This window comes from Lycorma delicatula, chromosome 7, assembly GCF_047948215.1.
Source record: "Lycorma delicatula isolate Av1 chromosome 7, ASM4794821v1, whole genome shotgun sequence".
Lineage (NCBI taxonomy): Eukaryota > Metazoa > Arthropoda > Insecta > Hemiptera > Fulgoridae > Lycorma > Lycorma delicatula.
Genome location: NC_134461.1, coordinates 114,289,460 through 114,303,670, shown reverse-complemented (window position 1 = coordinate 114,303,670; position 14,211 = coordinate 114,289,460). Strand labels below are relative to the sequence as shown.

At 27.7% G+C, this 14,211-nt stretch overlaps 1 protein-coding gene and 1 long non-coding RNA gene across 2 annotated transcripts in view; one reads left to right on the top strand and one right to left on the bottom strand.

Moving 5' to 3' along the window:
* LOC142327568 (O-acyltransferase like protein) overlaps positions 1-14,211 on the top strand; it is a 267,527-nt gene that overhangs the window by 234,025 nt on the left and 19,291 nt on the right. The window contains exons 5-11 of the mRNA XM_075370726.1: positions 628-711; positions 4,947-5,114; positions 7,196-7,289; positions 10,278-10,406; positions 11,658-11,823; positions 12,515-12,594; positions 13,868-13,963. Coding sequence (XP_075226841.1) covers positions 628-711; positions 4,947-5,114; positions 7,196-7,289; positions 10,278-10,406; positions 11,658-11,823; positions 12,515-12,594; positions 13,868-13,963 — 817 coding nt within the window. The remainder of the gene's footprint in view (positions 1-627; positions 712-4,946; positions 5,115-7,195; positions 7,290-10,277; positions 10,407-11,657; positions 11,824-12,514; positions 12,595-13,867; positions 13,964-14,211) is intronic.
* The window catches only part of LOC142327569 (uncharacterized), an 87,981-nt gene that overhangs the window by 63,323 nt on the left and 10,447 nt on the right, over positions 1-14,211 (bottom strand). The window lies entirely within an intron of this gene.

The following is a 14,211-nucleotide window of genomic DNA, read 5'->3' as shown; positions in this document are numbered from 1 at the left end:
AATTAATGTTTCACTATGTAAGAATAAATAAATAAGCAATGCCAGAAAAGTATAACAACTTTGTTGTCAGCTTTTTACTAAACTTATGTGTTCATATCTTAGCTAACAATTAAAAAATTGAGATGATAATTTTTTCAACTACTTTAATAAATATATATTATCTCAATTGGCAAAAGAATTTACAAAAATTTTACTTCAAATAAAAGGTACACTTTTTTTAAATAAACTCAGTAATAAAGGTGTCAGAACTTCACAAATTTTCCTAAATATATTAACAATATCCAGTTAAGACTTTCCACTACAAAGAAAGAAATTTATTAACATCAGATGAAAAATTTGAACTATTTTGAAGAGGAATAATTCTATCTAAAAATGTTACTAGTAATTGAATTTATTGATTTTTTGACCGGGATCATAATTCCAGTCTGATAAGCAAAGATTGTCTTGCAATTAAGGAAATTTAATTCAATGGTTGAGGTTTCAGAAATATACAAATCAAATCAGACAGACATACACACCCAACACTTCAAAATCAGATTACACTGATTTTTAACTTAAGAATTAAGTAAATCCTACAAAATCTCACAATTTTTATTGATTATATAATGGATTAAAATTTAAAAACAGGCACCTTATCAGATGGATTGGATGGAAGTGGGATGATTACCGAAAGTAACTCAGTAGCCAGTGATGAAGGACTTAAAAAACCAGGTAAGTAATAATTTTTTCTAATAAATATGATTAAGTGAAACAGTGAATTGATAAAAATTACAATGAGGTATATTTATGTTTTTGTTGACTTCTGCGATTGAAATCTTTCAGAAAGAACTCATTAATTTAAGTTATATTAAGAGTGAACAAATCCATTGAACAAGTCCAAATTAATTGAACAAAACATTTCCTATTTTGCAGACCACTTTTATGTAAAAAAAAAAAAAAAGAAAAGTCAGACTAACAAAGAAAGCTGTGTTCAAGCAGGAATTTTTTAATTAAACCATTCTATTTACTATCCTGCTAAACAGAACTAGAAATTATTTTAAGATTACCTGGCATGCAAGGCACATTTTGTGCTAATAAGTTATAATTAAAATATTTCTAAATAATAAAAAAATATTTATATTGCTGATCTCAAGAAAATTAAATATTTTCAATTAGTTAATAAAATTCATGTAATAATTAAATAATTAATTAGGCCCAACCAAATAGAAAGAAAGCCTTACAGCAGACTCCCAGCTTGGCGACCAACAATACTAGTAGTTTTCTTGTGATAAATTGTCAATAAAGATTTTGTGCAAACATGATGTTTTTCAATAATACATCTATATTTTTAATTTATTTACTTATATAATAATCATTATTTTCAGGAACACTGTGCATTACAGATAATTTGATCAATTTTTGTTTTAAATATTCAGGTTCTGTTACCAAATTTAAAAAAAAAAATCATTTTAATACACATAATTTCTATTATTATGAAATAAAAGCAAGTTGCAGTTTATATTAATCATTAATTAACAAGATAAAAATAATATATATATTATAGCATATAAATCAACTTCACATGACAAATAAAGGTTTGATATGTTGCAGTATTTATGATAGTCAATGATAACAATGTTTAAGAGACATAATCTAATCATATGCACGAAATAAAAGCAACTGCACCATTCTTTAAAAAGCTATATACACAGAATTACTGCTGTGCTCTTGTTTACAGAAACAGTTTTACACAGAACATTTTAATGGTATCGACAAACAATTAATTTTACTTCTCTACTGAGAACACTGCTTAATGGAGTGAGAATTAAGAGCCAGCTTCTACAATGTACGACACTGGTATAATAAAAAACTTTACAAGAAAAGATTAATTTAATTTAATTGAATGTTTATTTATGATTTATAAAACATTAAACTATAATTTAGTAAATTTGAAATAACTGGAACAATTCAGGATGTTCAGGTTAAAGCTACCCAAAAGTAACAGCTTATATTAAGAGAACCAGTTAGTAATTTTTTTTTTAATACACAGCAAAATTTTAAAGTAGGTAGTCATGTTCAATGTGTGTACCTTTTGTAGCTTGGCAGATGTCTAGATAAAAATCTAACCCTTGCCAGGTGTTTAGCAGAATCTAAAGTGTTATCCGACCAACAACTTCAACAATTCTCTGTTCGAAATCGCCAAAATATCAAATCTTACTTTGGTATACACAACTTTTAATAAATCCTCCAAGCAAAAAAGTCCAAGGGTCGATATCTGTAAATCTAGGAGGCCATGCAGTTGGACCGCCTCATCTGATTCAACATCTGGGAAATGTGTTGTAATATCTGAACATTGTAATATCTCAATGAAAGTGTGGTGGGAGCACCATCTTGCTGGAAACTGAAGTCTCCAGAATCTCAGGAAAAGCAAAGTTTTCAAGCATATCGAGGTACATACTGTCACTGTGGGCTCCATGGAAAAAAGACGGAACAATGACGCCATTTTTGTGAAGTTCTAACCAGCCATTGACTTTCAGCGTGTCCCTTTCATTTTTAATTACTGTATGGGGGTTTTCAGTACCCCAAATCTGACAACTGTGTCTGTTAACCTTCCTGCATGTATGAAAAGTTGCCTCATCACTAAATAACAATGTATCAAGATAATTAGGATTGTTTTCAACACATTGTGTTATCTCTGCAGCAAACTGCAGAGATATGAACAATGTTGTGAATGGTGGAATGTTGAAAACATAATTTGCAGTTCATAACTAGCCTGCCTAACTGGCTTTCCAGGAGTGGCAGTGAATGCATCGCATACACAATCCACAGTCTCATCACTTACAGAAACCTTTGGATGATTTCCAGTTTGTTAAACCAAGCTTCCAGTCTCTTTAAAAGTCATGTCCCAATGATGAATAGTAGACTTGAATGTAGGAGGATCAATATTTCATTCAGCTTGTACACACTGTTGAATGTGTGTAATTGATTGAAATTCCATTAACCAAAGCACAAACTGAGCCTTCTACTGTAGGACATTACTAATACAGGCCATTACTTTTGGATACCTTTAGCCTGGACACTCTGTATTTACCACAGTATATATACATTGGGCCTGTAACTTCCAAAAATTTACAATTTAAACTAACAAAATGCCAGTTAATCATCCTTAAACTAAATCATTACCATTGTTAGATGAAAAAAAATTTAAATGACAACTAACCATTGCATAAACAAACAGTGTTTGATGAACTGACATCTTTAAATTCTAATCAATTGTACTGTACAATCAATATGTAAAGATAAAATTCCTTTATATTATTATTCTTAACATGTTCATTAAGATAAAACAGACATCACAAACAAACAGTGTACAAAGTTTATAGACAATTATAAGGTTATTATAATATGAAATGATTATATTATTATTACGATATGAAATGAAAGTGCCAAATCAAAAAATAATGAAATGAAAAAATGAAATCACCACCAAATCAAACAATAAACAAGAATAATATTGTACAGATTAAAAATTTTGAAACTTTTACAGTCTAATAATACATTAGATTGCATAAGTATACTGGATACAATGCACCGGTTATCTGATCAGAATGCGAAATTTTATAGCCAACTGTTATACTGTATTTAATTGTACTTGTTATTAAAATCATATCAGTTGTAGAATGTTATATTACATTATTTCACAAATATGATGGTTCTGCAACATCCAGAATGATTTAGGGAGTATATCCTAGAAATTAAAGGATATGAACTAAAAATAAAATGTTAATAGCCAAAGAAAATAATATGAGGCTTGGCTGATAAATTTTGCACACTAGCGTGCTACATGGGGACAAAAGGTATTATCAAGTTGGGTACGGCAGCACATGATACCTAAATTCCCCTTTACAAACCTTGATAATGCGTTGAAATCCATTTACTGGTTTGTTTTCAGTAGCGGTTAAATGGAGTCTATTATGGTCAATACCACACAGTTAAAACAGGGCACAGTGATTGAATTTTTGACAGGAGAAACGTGAATCCTACGAATATTTTTCATCATTTAAAAGCGGTTTACAGTAGTGAAACTGTTGACAAGAGTGTTAAAATAGGTAGATGTTGAAATTTTGCAAATGTGAAGCTGGTAAAGCAAAAATTAAGGATGCACCTCGCAGCATATGACTAGTTTCTGTGACTGACAAGAAACATCGTAAGGAGGTGGACGATTTGCTTCAAAGTGACCGGTGAATCACCCAGCAATGCATTGCTATTCAGTTAGGTATATCTAAAGAACAAGTAAGCAACATTATCAAGCAATTGGGTTACATAAAATCTGTGTACAATGGGTACCACGCAAATTCTCTGATGGCTCTCCACAAGCTGAAGTTTGAGCCTATTCCACATCCGCCATACTCGATGAATTTGGTTCCGTGTGACTTACTCAAGAGGGATTTCAGAGGTAATATAATAATAGAGGTAATATAATCCGTGTAAACACGGATTATATTGAAAAATAAATAGTGCATTTTGTAGCTAAGGTATCGTACTTTTATTCATTTTTTATTTTATTCCCACGCTACACATATATGTGCAAAATTTATCAGCCAAGCCTCATATAATAATTATAACAATACTGGATGCAAAATCACTGCATACTACTGATATTTATGATCATTCTCTCAACCACCAAAAAAACAACAACAAAAAAATCACTGAATTTTTATGTAGTTGTTTTACTATAGATAACTATACATGAATATAATATAAATAACATTCAAATAATAACAAATAGCACTTTGCTGCTGGAAATAAATAAATAAAAAAAATTAACAACACATTATCTACAACAACTGTTTCACAAAGAATAGGTTTTTATGAGATAACCTATTAATTTTTTTAAAATAAAACTTTACTTGTAAAATATTATTTAATAAAACAAAATAAATATTAGCTTTTATTTTATTTTTTAGGACTCATATGCGAGATTTTCCTATCGTTTTCTGTTCGAAGAAATCTGATGGCAATTTGTGACAAATCTGTGGGAGATGATACTATTCCAACAGTACATGGTTTAAGATCTCTTAGTATGGCTTGGGTTATTCTTGGTCATACTTGTATTGTTGCATTCAAATATTCTGGTAAGTTACTATAACTAAATTAATATACTGGATATATAAATAACTGAGAGTAACTTATTTCTAATTACTTAAAAACCTACTCTAGCAGCTTCTGTAACACATATGGTCATATTTATTTATTATATTCTGAGAAAAGAGAATCTTTCAAGATCTGAAGAACTTGGCTTAAAAGTTTATTGAACTAAAAGATGAAAACTGTTTATTAACCCTTCTCTTGCTATTATTACATCAAATAGATCTATGAATACTTATTCAAAGCAAAGGAGTTAATTAGAGCTCATTAATAAGAAACAGCATTTTTAACTTGTATTTCATCAGAATTTAGATCATATCTGCACATTCAGATTCTCAGGTATCTCAACTCTAAGCATTCACCTTGATTTTGATTCCCACACATTATGATTTACTTTGCAAATGCAGGTGTAGTTGAGAATGAAACAATTGGTTATGGTCTTATAACTGGTTCAGTTTGTTGGGAGCAGAATAGTCCTTAAAAAGTAAAGATTTGTTTCAATCTTTTGATACTCTTAATTTATTATTATGTTAGACACACATTCGTTATTAGAATAGTAACAAGCCATCGCTTTCAAATGCACACTAACACAGCACACATGTAAAAATGTACTTAATAATATTATCCCACAGAAGAATAGTTTTCCTATTTTAAATTATTAATTTTAAACTTTTTAAGACCTCTAATATTTTGGCTAAAAAAAAAAAAAATAAAGCCAGAGAATATTGAACAGTTCTCAAGAAGATTATAACGGTGTTTAAGAGTACAGTAGATGATAAATTTTGTTGTTATATTATTGAAGCTGTCATCTACAAAGATCTCAACTCAGTTTCTACATATGATCACCAACAGCTAAGGATGGAACATTCATTCTTTATTTTCTCAAAAATCAATTTACAAGCATGGGGAAAACTCCTGCTTAATATAATCCTTATAACATACTTTTAAATTTTAAGTTTCCCAAGTAACACAGAATTTTTTTACAGGAATTTCAGGTAAGAGTCAAAAAATGAAGTAAGCAGTTTTTTACTGCTATAAGTATGCAGTATTTAATACTGGCCGTTTTATAGATTAAAGTAAAAAAAAGAAACGGATAATTATTTTTCAAATAATCTTTTTTGTTTGACTTCTCTAATTAAAACTTCCATTTCAAAAAAATTGCTTCAAATATAAGTAGTTTACAATTTTTTATATTAACTTGAGATTGAATCTCTATGATCTAAAAGGCAATACTTTTGACTTTCCTAACTTCAGGATTGCACCATTCCTGGCAAACGATCCAGTTGAACAATAGAGGTGCTGGAAGAATATTTTGACCTTAATCCAAGTTGTTAGGATTGTACGATCATCCAGCAAACATAGTATTCTACTATCTCCACTCTTGCTAAGTATATCGCCAACATACATAAAAATATCACAAAAATAGATTATGGGACACTACACTTTACCTAAATAAGAATAAGAAGTTCTACCACTGTGATTGAAATAAATCACGTGCTTATATCCTGCAAGGTAATAAAGGATTAGTTGTAATGGTACTCCCCAAATATCAATTCATTCCAGTTTATCAAGCAAGAAATTAGGTCAATATTTTTTTTTTTTGAGATGTCGCAAAAAAATAGTTACAGGATCACTTTGGATCCCATCAATCATAGCAAAAATTGGAATTAAGTTAATTTCCCCTTATGGAAAACCAAATGACTATGTGAAGTTAGGTTATATACTTTAAACAGCGAGTTTAAATTATAAATTACATTCTTTAAAGAAAATAACATAACATAAGCAGTGAATCATATAAATGTATTATCAAAAGTTAGAATTTAAAATTAAGCCTGAAGATTATCTAATATAATAAGATGTTTTTTAATACATGAGTTTTGTTTAAACACTACTTTGGAGTTCATTTATTAATACTGATAATCTAAATTAAACATACACAATTAAAAATCAGAGAGAATAATATGGATAAATTATTTAGTACATAAACATATACATATATAATTTCATATTTATTTAAAATTATTATTAGATAATTGTGTGTAAAAATAAACTATAAAATTTCTTTCAGACAATATGCAATATCGACGATTAGTTGAAAAGGAACTATTATTTCAAACAATCAATAATGCAGCATTTTCTGTTGATACATTCTTCTTCATCAGGTAGATATTCAATCTTATAATAAAATTTTAGTAAATATAAGTAAACTATACATGATTCATGTTGAATCAATTACCTGGGCATTTTTAAAAAAATACTTTTAATTTTTTCACTTTCACTTTTATAAAATTTATAAAGGGTAATTCTGTTGTTTAAAAAAAATACTTGTTTGTTAAAGAACACTCTAATTTTTCACTTTTCATAGTTTATTTCTGTGTTGTTTTTTTTTAATAGTAATTTTGAAAAGTTAAAAGTTGAAAAAATGTGCACATTGTTTCTGCATTCCATTTTTTGAATACATAAGTTGTTTGATAACTTTTCATGTTTACACTTCAACCCATCTCATTACTTGACAAAATTTATTTTGCATTTATAAATGACCCATTACAAATTTTGCTGGAAGTGATTATCTCAACTTAAAAATGATTGTAGAAATCCATGATTTAATATATTTCTTTTAGGTTATACTCGATTCAAATTTTGCAATTAAACATTCTTTTTATTAAAAATGACATTGAAAACTGCCATTTTCATGTCTGTTCTTGTTTTTTTTTTTCAAAAAACTGTTTTAACTTTGTTTGCTGCCATGTAGTTTACTTGCAACCATCCTTTCCTTAATTCGCATAAGCTACTCTTTAAAATGTTATTTTGAAAAGTACATTCTGAAAGGTCAGAAAAACCTTTTAAGAAACAGAGAAACACTTCACTCTCTGTTAATTAAAATGTTTAAGAATGTAAATCTTCTATAAATAGCATCTTGCTCCCTACTTTTCTTACTTTGCACTCTTCACCTTTTAACTTTTCACTTCAACTTAAAATAATAGCTAAAAAAAAGGTGAAAAGTGAGAAGTTAAAAAGTAATTTAAAACGCAAACCCTGATCGAAATAGTTAATAAGTTTACAATTTTTAGATTCTTAATAAATACCATAAACATACATAGACAATTAAGAGTTAATTTGTGTTAATTCTGAGTTGACAAGAATTTGAAATTTTGTGAGAAAAGTATAACATTAAAATTTCATAGTTTTTTAAATACATAAAAAAACTAATCAGTACAAATAACTTTTTTTTATTAAAGCAATTAGTTTTAATGAAAATTTTGTTAATTTTATCTAGGCACAATGAAAGTAAACCATCTTTTTGAGGAATAAAAGTAGAATACTTAATCATTATCATAATGCCTGAATATTTTTTTATATATATATAATTAAATGACTGATAATTGTAGTTTTCAGCTACCTAGGTAATAATAAATCATTAGCTGTAACATCATATTATGGATAGATAGATAATAGGCTACTTGTTAGGGTTAATAACAATTGTGTTATCCTTTCAAGTTCTCGTGAAGGATTTAATGAACTTGCTTATCAAAGTAAAACTTTATCCCATTTTGAACATTATTTTTCATCATAGGCAATAACCATTAGTCTCTACCTAACTGAAATTAATTTTATGATTTTTTTTAACAATTTCATAAAAATACTTCAAGACATTCATGTCTAACAGTTTAACAAAAACTTTACTCAAACCTAGTAATCCTAAAAATCAAAAATTTGTCATTCACCTAAATTTGTTAGGTCTACTTTGAAAATTCATTGTTCAATTTTTCAAATAAAACAAGAATCTGAATCTGCTGCTAACTTGTCATCAAGTCGGCAGGACCAATCTGTGTTTTAATCAGCTGTAAGCAATGTTAACAATTGGTGAAAATTGTGTTTCAATCAACTGTTATGCAGTTATAAAAATCAACTAGAATGAGAATTAACCATCCTTAACTGTAAATGAAACATATAATTTGTTTTATCACAGCAATTTTAGTTTTTAAACATACTGAGAAGGCCACTTCTGATGTTGGCCTATGTATGATAGATGTATCACAATTTAATTCACAAAAAATTAAGCTGATTTTTATTTACTGATAAATTGTTTTTGCCTTTTCCAACTTTATTAAACAAATTAAGGGGTCTGCTAATTTGACACTACGATAGAAACATCACAGAGCACCTATAACTAAAGTTAAACTCCTTCATCTTCCTCCTTACTCCTTCATCTTCAGATACAGTTCCCTGTATCTGATTATTCCTACAGCTAACAAGATTTTAGCTGTAAAAAATTTTAGAAAACTCATGACAAAATAAAAGTAAAAAAAAAGCTGCTCTGAAGTGATACCAATCTAATACAAAAAACTGCACTGAAATCAGTCCAGTAGTTTTTGAGGAAAAAGGTAACAGACATACACATACTATCTTACTCCAAACACATACTATCTCCGTCCGTCATGGGTAAAAATGACATTTAAAGAATTAAATGTGAAAGACCAGAAAAATGATAAAAAACATAACTGAAAAAAAATTCCAGAAATGTTTTGGAAAAAGTACTTCAAGAATAAGAAGTAAAATTAAATATCTAAGAAAGATATATATGTTTCCCTAAGTTGAACACTTTGGGTAATTGTATACTTATATAATATGTTGGTTTTTGTCTTCTTATCACTACTACATAACCTGGAATCACTGTAAAAACTCTCATTCGTTTACTAGTTCCATAAGAATGGATATTCATTTAAAAGCAACTAAAATTAATCTCAACCCTATGACCCTAAACATTATTTATAGCAATACAAAACAACTGTTTTTCTTCACAGAAAAAAATTTGAAATCAAAAAATTTTTTAAAATAAAACATTTTCTGTTGCATACTTCTGTTTATTGTCTAGTAAACATTTCATATTATAGTAATTTTAACTCATTTTTCTTCAAGAATCACTACTAAACATTCTGTTTATCTATTAAAAATATTGGTTTTAAATTATCCTTCAAGTACATTTAAAATGTTTTATTGGCAATCAAATAAATTAAGATACTAATACAAATGCATGCGCCAACTATTAAAACTTGGTACATTTAGTAAAATTAAAATGTCACTAATTTAGAAAAGAAGTTTAATAAGTAATACAAAAATATTAAAAGAATTATTTACATCTTTTTCAGCGGGCTTCTAGTATCATTTTTATACTTTCGAACCACTGCTAAACACGACCTAAATAAAATAACGAAAGCAACAGGATTCCTCTCATATGTATTACAATTTATTGGAATGATTGCTTATAGATTTGGACGGTAAGTATAAAAAATACTTTTTAGTCATAGAAAAAATAATTTCTTTGATAATAAACCAAACATTAAGCGGTTACATGAAAGTTCAACTAAAGAGGATCAAATAAAAAAAAAAAAATCTTGCGCAGTTATGTACAATAAATCATATATATCTACCATGGTACGTAATGAATAAACTATAGTGGATAAAAAAAGTTTTAACTATGACATTAGTATATACATAATAATTATTTTTTTAATTTTAACTGTATTTTTAACTACAGATTTTAATTTATAATAATATGTAAATTATAAAATTTATCTGCTGACGATGGAGTAATACTATCAACGCACTACACAATAGATGAGTGGTTCTCACCTTTTACTTGAACTGTCTGGAGGATTTAAATATTTCTTAAAATAATTTATTTGATATAGTGGTATATAATGTATGAAAAAGAATATATATATGTTGGATATCCAGAAAATAAGTTCTGTTCTTAAATATTGCCACTGTAGTTAGGGTATTAATGGACACAGAGTTTGTCGAGTCACTGGACCAAGTCCTGATGTCATTTTCATGTATTTCTCCAGTACACACACTTTTAGGTGTGTGTTTATAATATCTACAAAAACTGAGATGCTACTCCACATGAAATTCATTCTGCGAATCATTTCTTGACTGCAAGAAGCATTAAATTGACTGAATTCACCACCAAATTTCTATCATGTATGCAGAACATAAAATGAATGATCCAATGGTGCGGAGATGAGAATAACTTTTAAATGAAGGATGTGAAAATATACACAATGATGAACAAAGTGAGAAACTGTTTTTGATGAATAATGATTTAATGTGCACAGTTAAAGAATGTTGAAGAGAGCAGATGGTTAATTGTAACATTATTCTGCTAGCAATTCCTGGAAATTTTATGTTCCATTTTTCATGTAATAGTGTCAGAAAAATGGAAATATAGAAAATTATATTCAAAATGGATCCTAAATATGCTTATGTTACATTAAATGATATGGCAGCCTATGTGCATTTTTTAACACAATGCAGAGAGCAAGATGTTGACTTTTTGAGCATATTGCCATCATGAGGAATAAAACATGATTGTTGCATGGAACTGCTGATTGAAAACAACAGTTTATATAAATTTTATTTTTACAGAACTTAATTTTTAGATAACCTTTGTACATACATATTTAAGTTATTTTGAAATATACAATAAATAAAAGTAATTAATCAGTTCTGTTTGTCCTTGTTAACAGATTAACATCACCATATTTATTCGTTCTTGGAGTAACCCAAATCTCAATGAAATGGTTTCATTATAATTCAATATTTGAACCACCAGCTGCTGATCATATTAACTGTCCCAATTATTGGTGGAGAAATATATTGTACATCAACACTTTATTCCCAGTCAAAGATATGGTTTGTTAAGATGCTTTTAACTTACTTTTTAGCTTAGTTAAATTTTTATTAATTTATTTAACAATATAAATAAATTATGTTGATTTTATTTCAACAAAAATTTAAATTATTAAATAAGAATTCTTTAACACAAATAAAAGATGAATAGGGCAGAAAAAAGTGACTAGATGACTGAAGTGATACATAAAGAAAACCGCAATTTAGATTCAAGAACATAAAATAAGAAAAGGACAACATTTATAGATCAGATAAAAAACAGAATATCTTATGTAAAATAACACAACATAGATATCATAAAAACCAATACAAATTATGGGGGCGTGCACATGCACATACACACAAACACATTAACTGTAAAATTCAGTTTTTTAATATAGCACATAAAAATCAACAACAATCATACTCGAATAATATGACATTTACAAACAGCACACCAAACAAACACAACACAAATCAAATATACTATTTAAATAAATTAAATAGATTTCCAGGACCCTTTAGAGCAAAAGCAGTATTAATAATCTAATCTGCAACATACTTAGTGAGAACTTTAATCTCATTTTAAAGTCTGATCTTAGGGAGAGGTTTTGATCTCATCTTAAAGGATATTTCAAATATTTTAAAAGTCATGAATATTTTTTAAAATGAAATAACATATTAAAAAGATTTTAACTTTCAATTTTTTTTTCAGTGTATGTTATGGAGTTGGTATTTAGCAGATGACACTCAGTTCTATGTTCTTGGGGCAATTTTATTAATAATGGCAGTCAAGTAAGTAATCTATAATATATTTCTACGCAAGTAAACTTTAAGCATTTAAGAACAAAATAAAAAGAACACATATAGAAATGCAAACAAAACTCACTACTTTTTTCTTAACATCTATCAATTAAAATATTATTAAAAACATCTAATTAGCACAGTTAAAAAATTATCAATTAAAGGAAGGGATTTAATAATTATAAACAAAATAAAAATGAAGAAACCAAAAGAAGCCACTTTCTTTTGGCAAAACTGATTATTAACATACAGCTCTGCAAACTACTGATAGATTAGAAATAATATTTTGGTGATATATTTATGATTTAAGCTTGAAGTGAAAAATTTGATAAATAACTAATCTTTTTTCAATGTCAAAATTCACTTAGTATATTTTCATAATTGTTTTTTATTATGCAATTTTTTATAGATATGACATTTAAATCTTTTCTTTACTTCTAACGATCATATATATTTGCCATTTTAAAAAAGATTGATTTTTTTTTAATATGATTTGTGGATTTTTGTCGAACTTAAAGTTTTAAATGTTTCTGATGAATTTCTACTGATCATACCTGTAAAAGTTTTTTTTGTTTTGTTTAATGGTATTATATAGATTAGTAATCTAAGAACAAGGAGTGCTATCAGTAAAAATTCTAAAAAGTGTAAATAAAAGACTACAACTCTAATCCCGAATTAGTAACTACTTTTAATTTTTTTGACATCGATTTTTTTTTTGTCAGCGTACATAGCACAATTAAATATCTTAGCACAATTCTCCTTTCTCTAATTCCAAAAAATTTGTATCTTTTAACTTCAAACAAAATCTTTAATGTAATTCAGTGATTCCCAAACTATGCGCCGTGGTGCCCCAGGAAGCCACAGCCTCTTCACAGGGGTGCTGCAAAATATTGTAAAAGCTTCATAATTAATTGAACCAAGACATTTATAATTATTAATTCAATGTTAATACAGTAAAAAAATAATGAAGATAGATGAGTTTTATTTATTTTTATCTCTTACTTATAAGTAGTAATACTTTTACATGGTAAGGCACCATGGAAAAATTTTATTTGAAAAAGTGCACCGCAAATTGGAAAAGTTTGAGAACCACTGATGTAATCCATAAATTATATGTGTGGAATTTACTGAATTTTGATAGTATTCTACTGCATTGACACATTACAATATATTCATAATTCATTAACAATAAGTTTTAAATAATTTAGCTTCTATCATTTAAACCTAATTCTACTTTTTTATTATAACAAAGATTTTTTTTCAGGCATTTTAGAGCAGCAACTACACTAATGGCAGTGTTTCTTGTAAGTTCATGGTGCACCACAGCATACATTGCATACAGCAATAAACATATGCCAAAGTAAGTCGTTTTTAAACATAAAATAGATTTTTTAAATTGTGACTGGTCAAGTAACTAATCTCTTGATCTTACATGAACCTTTTTCTTTTAACTTGGACTGCTTATGGCATGATTATATTATTTAGCTTTCAATTATATTTTATTTTATACATATAAGTAATTTTTTATAATGCTACATACAGTTTAATTTTTTACTGTTTAGTTCTTCTTTTTATGTTTAATTTTTATATTTATTTTAATGGATTCCT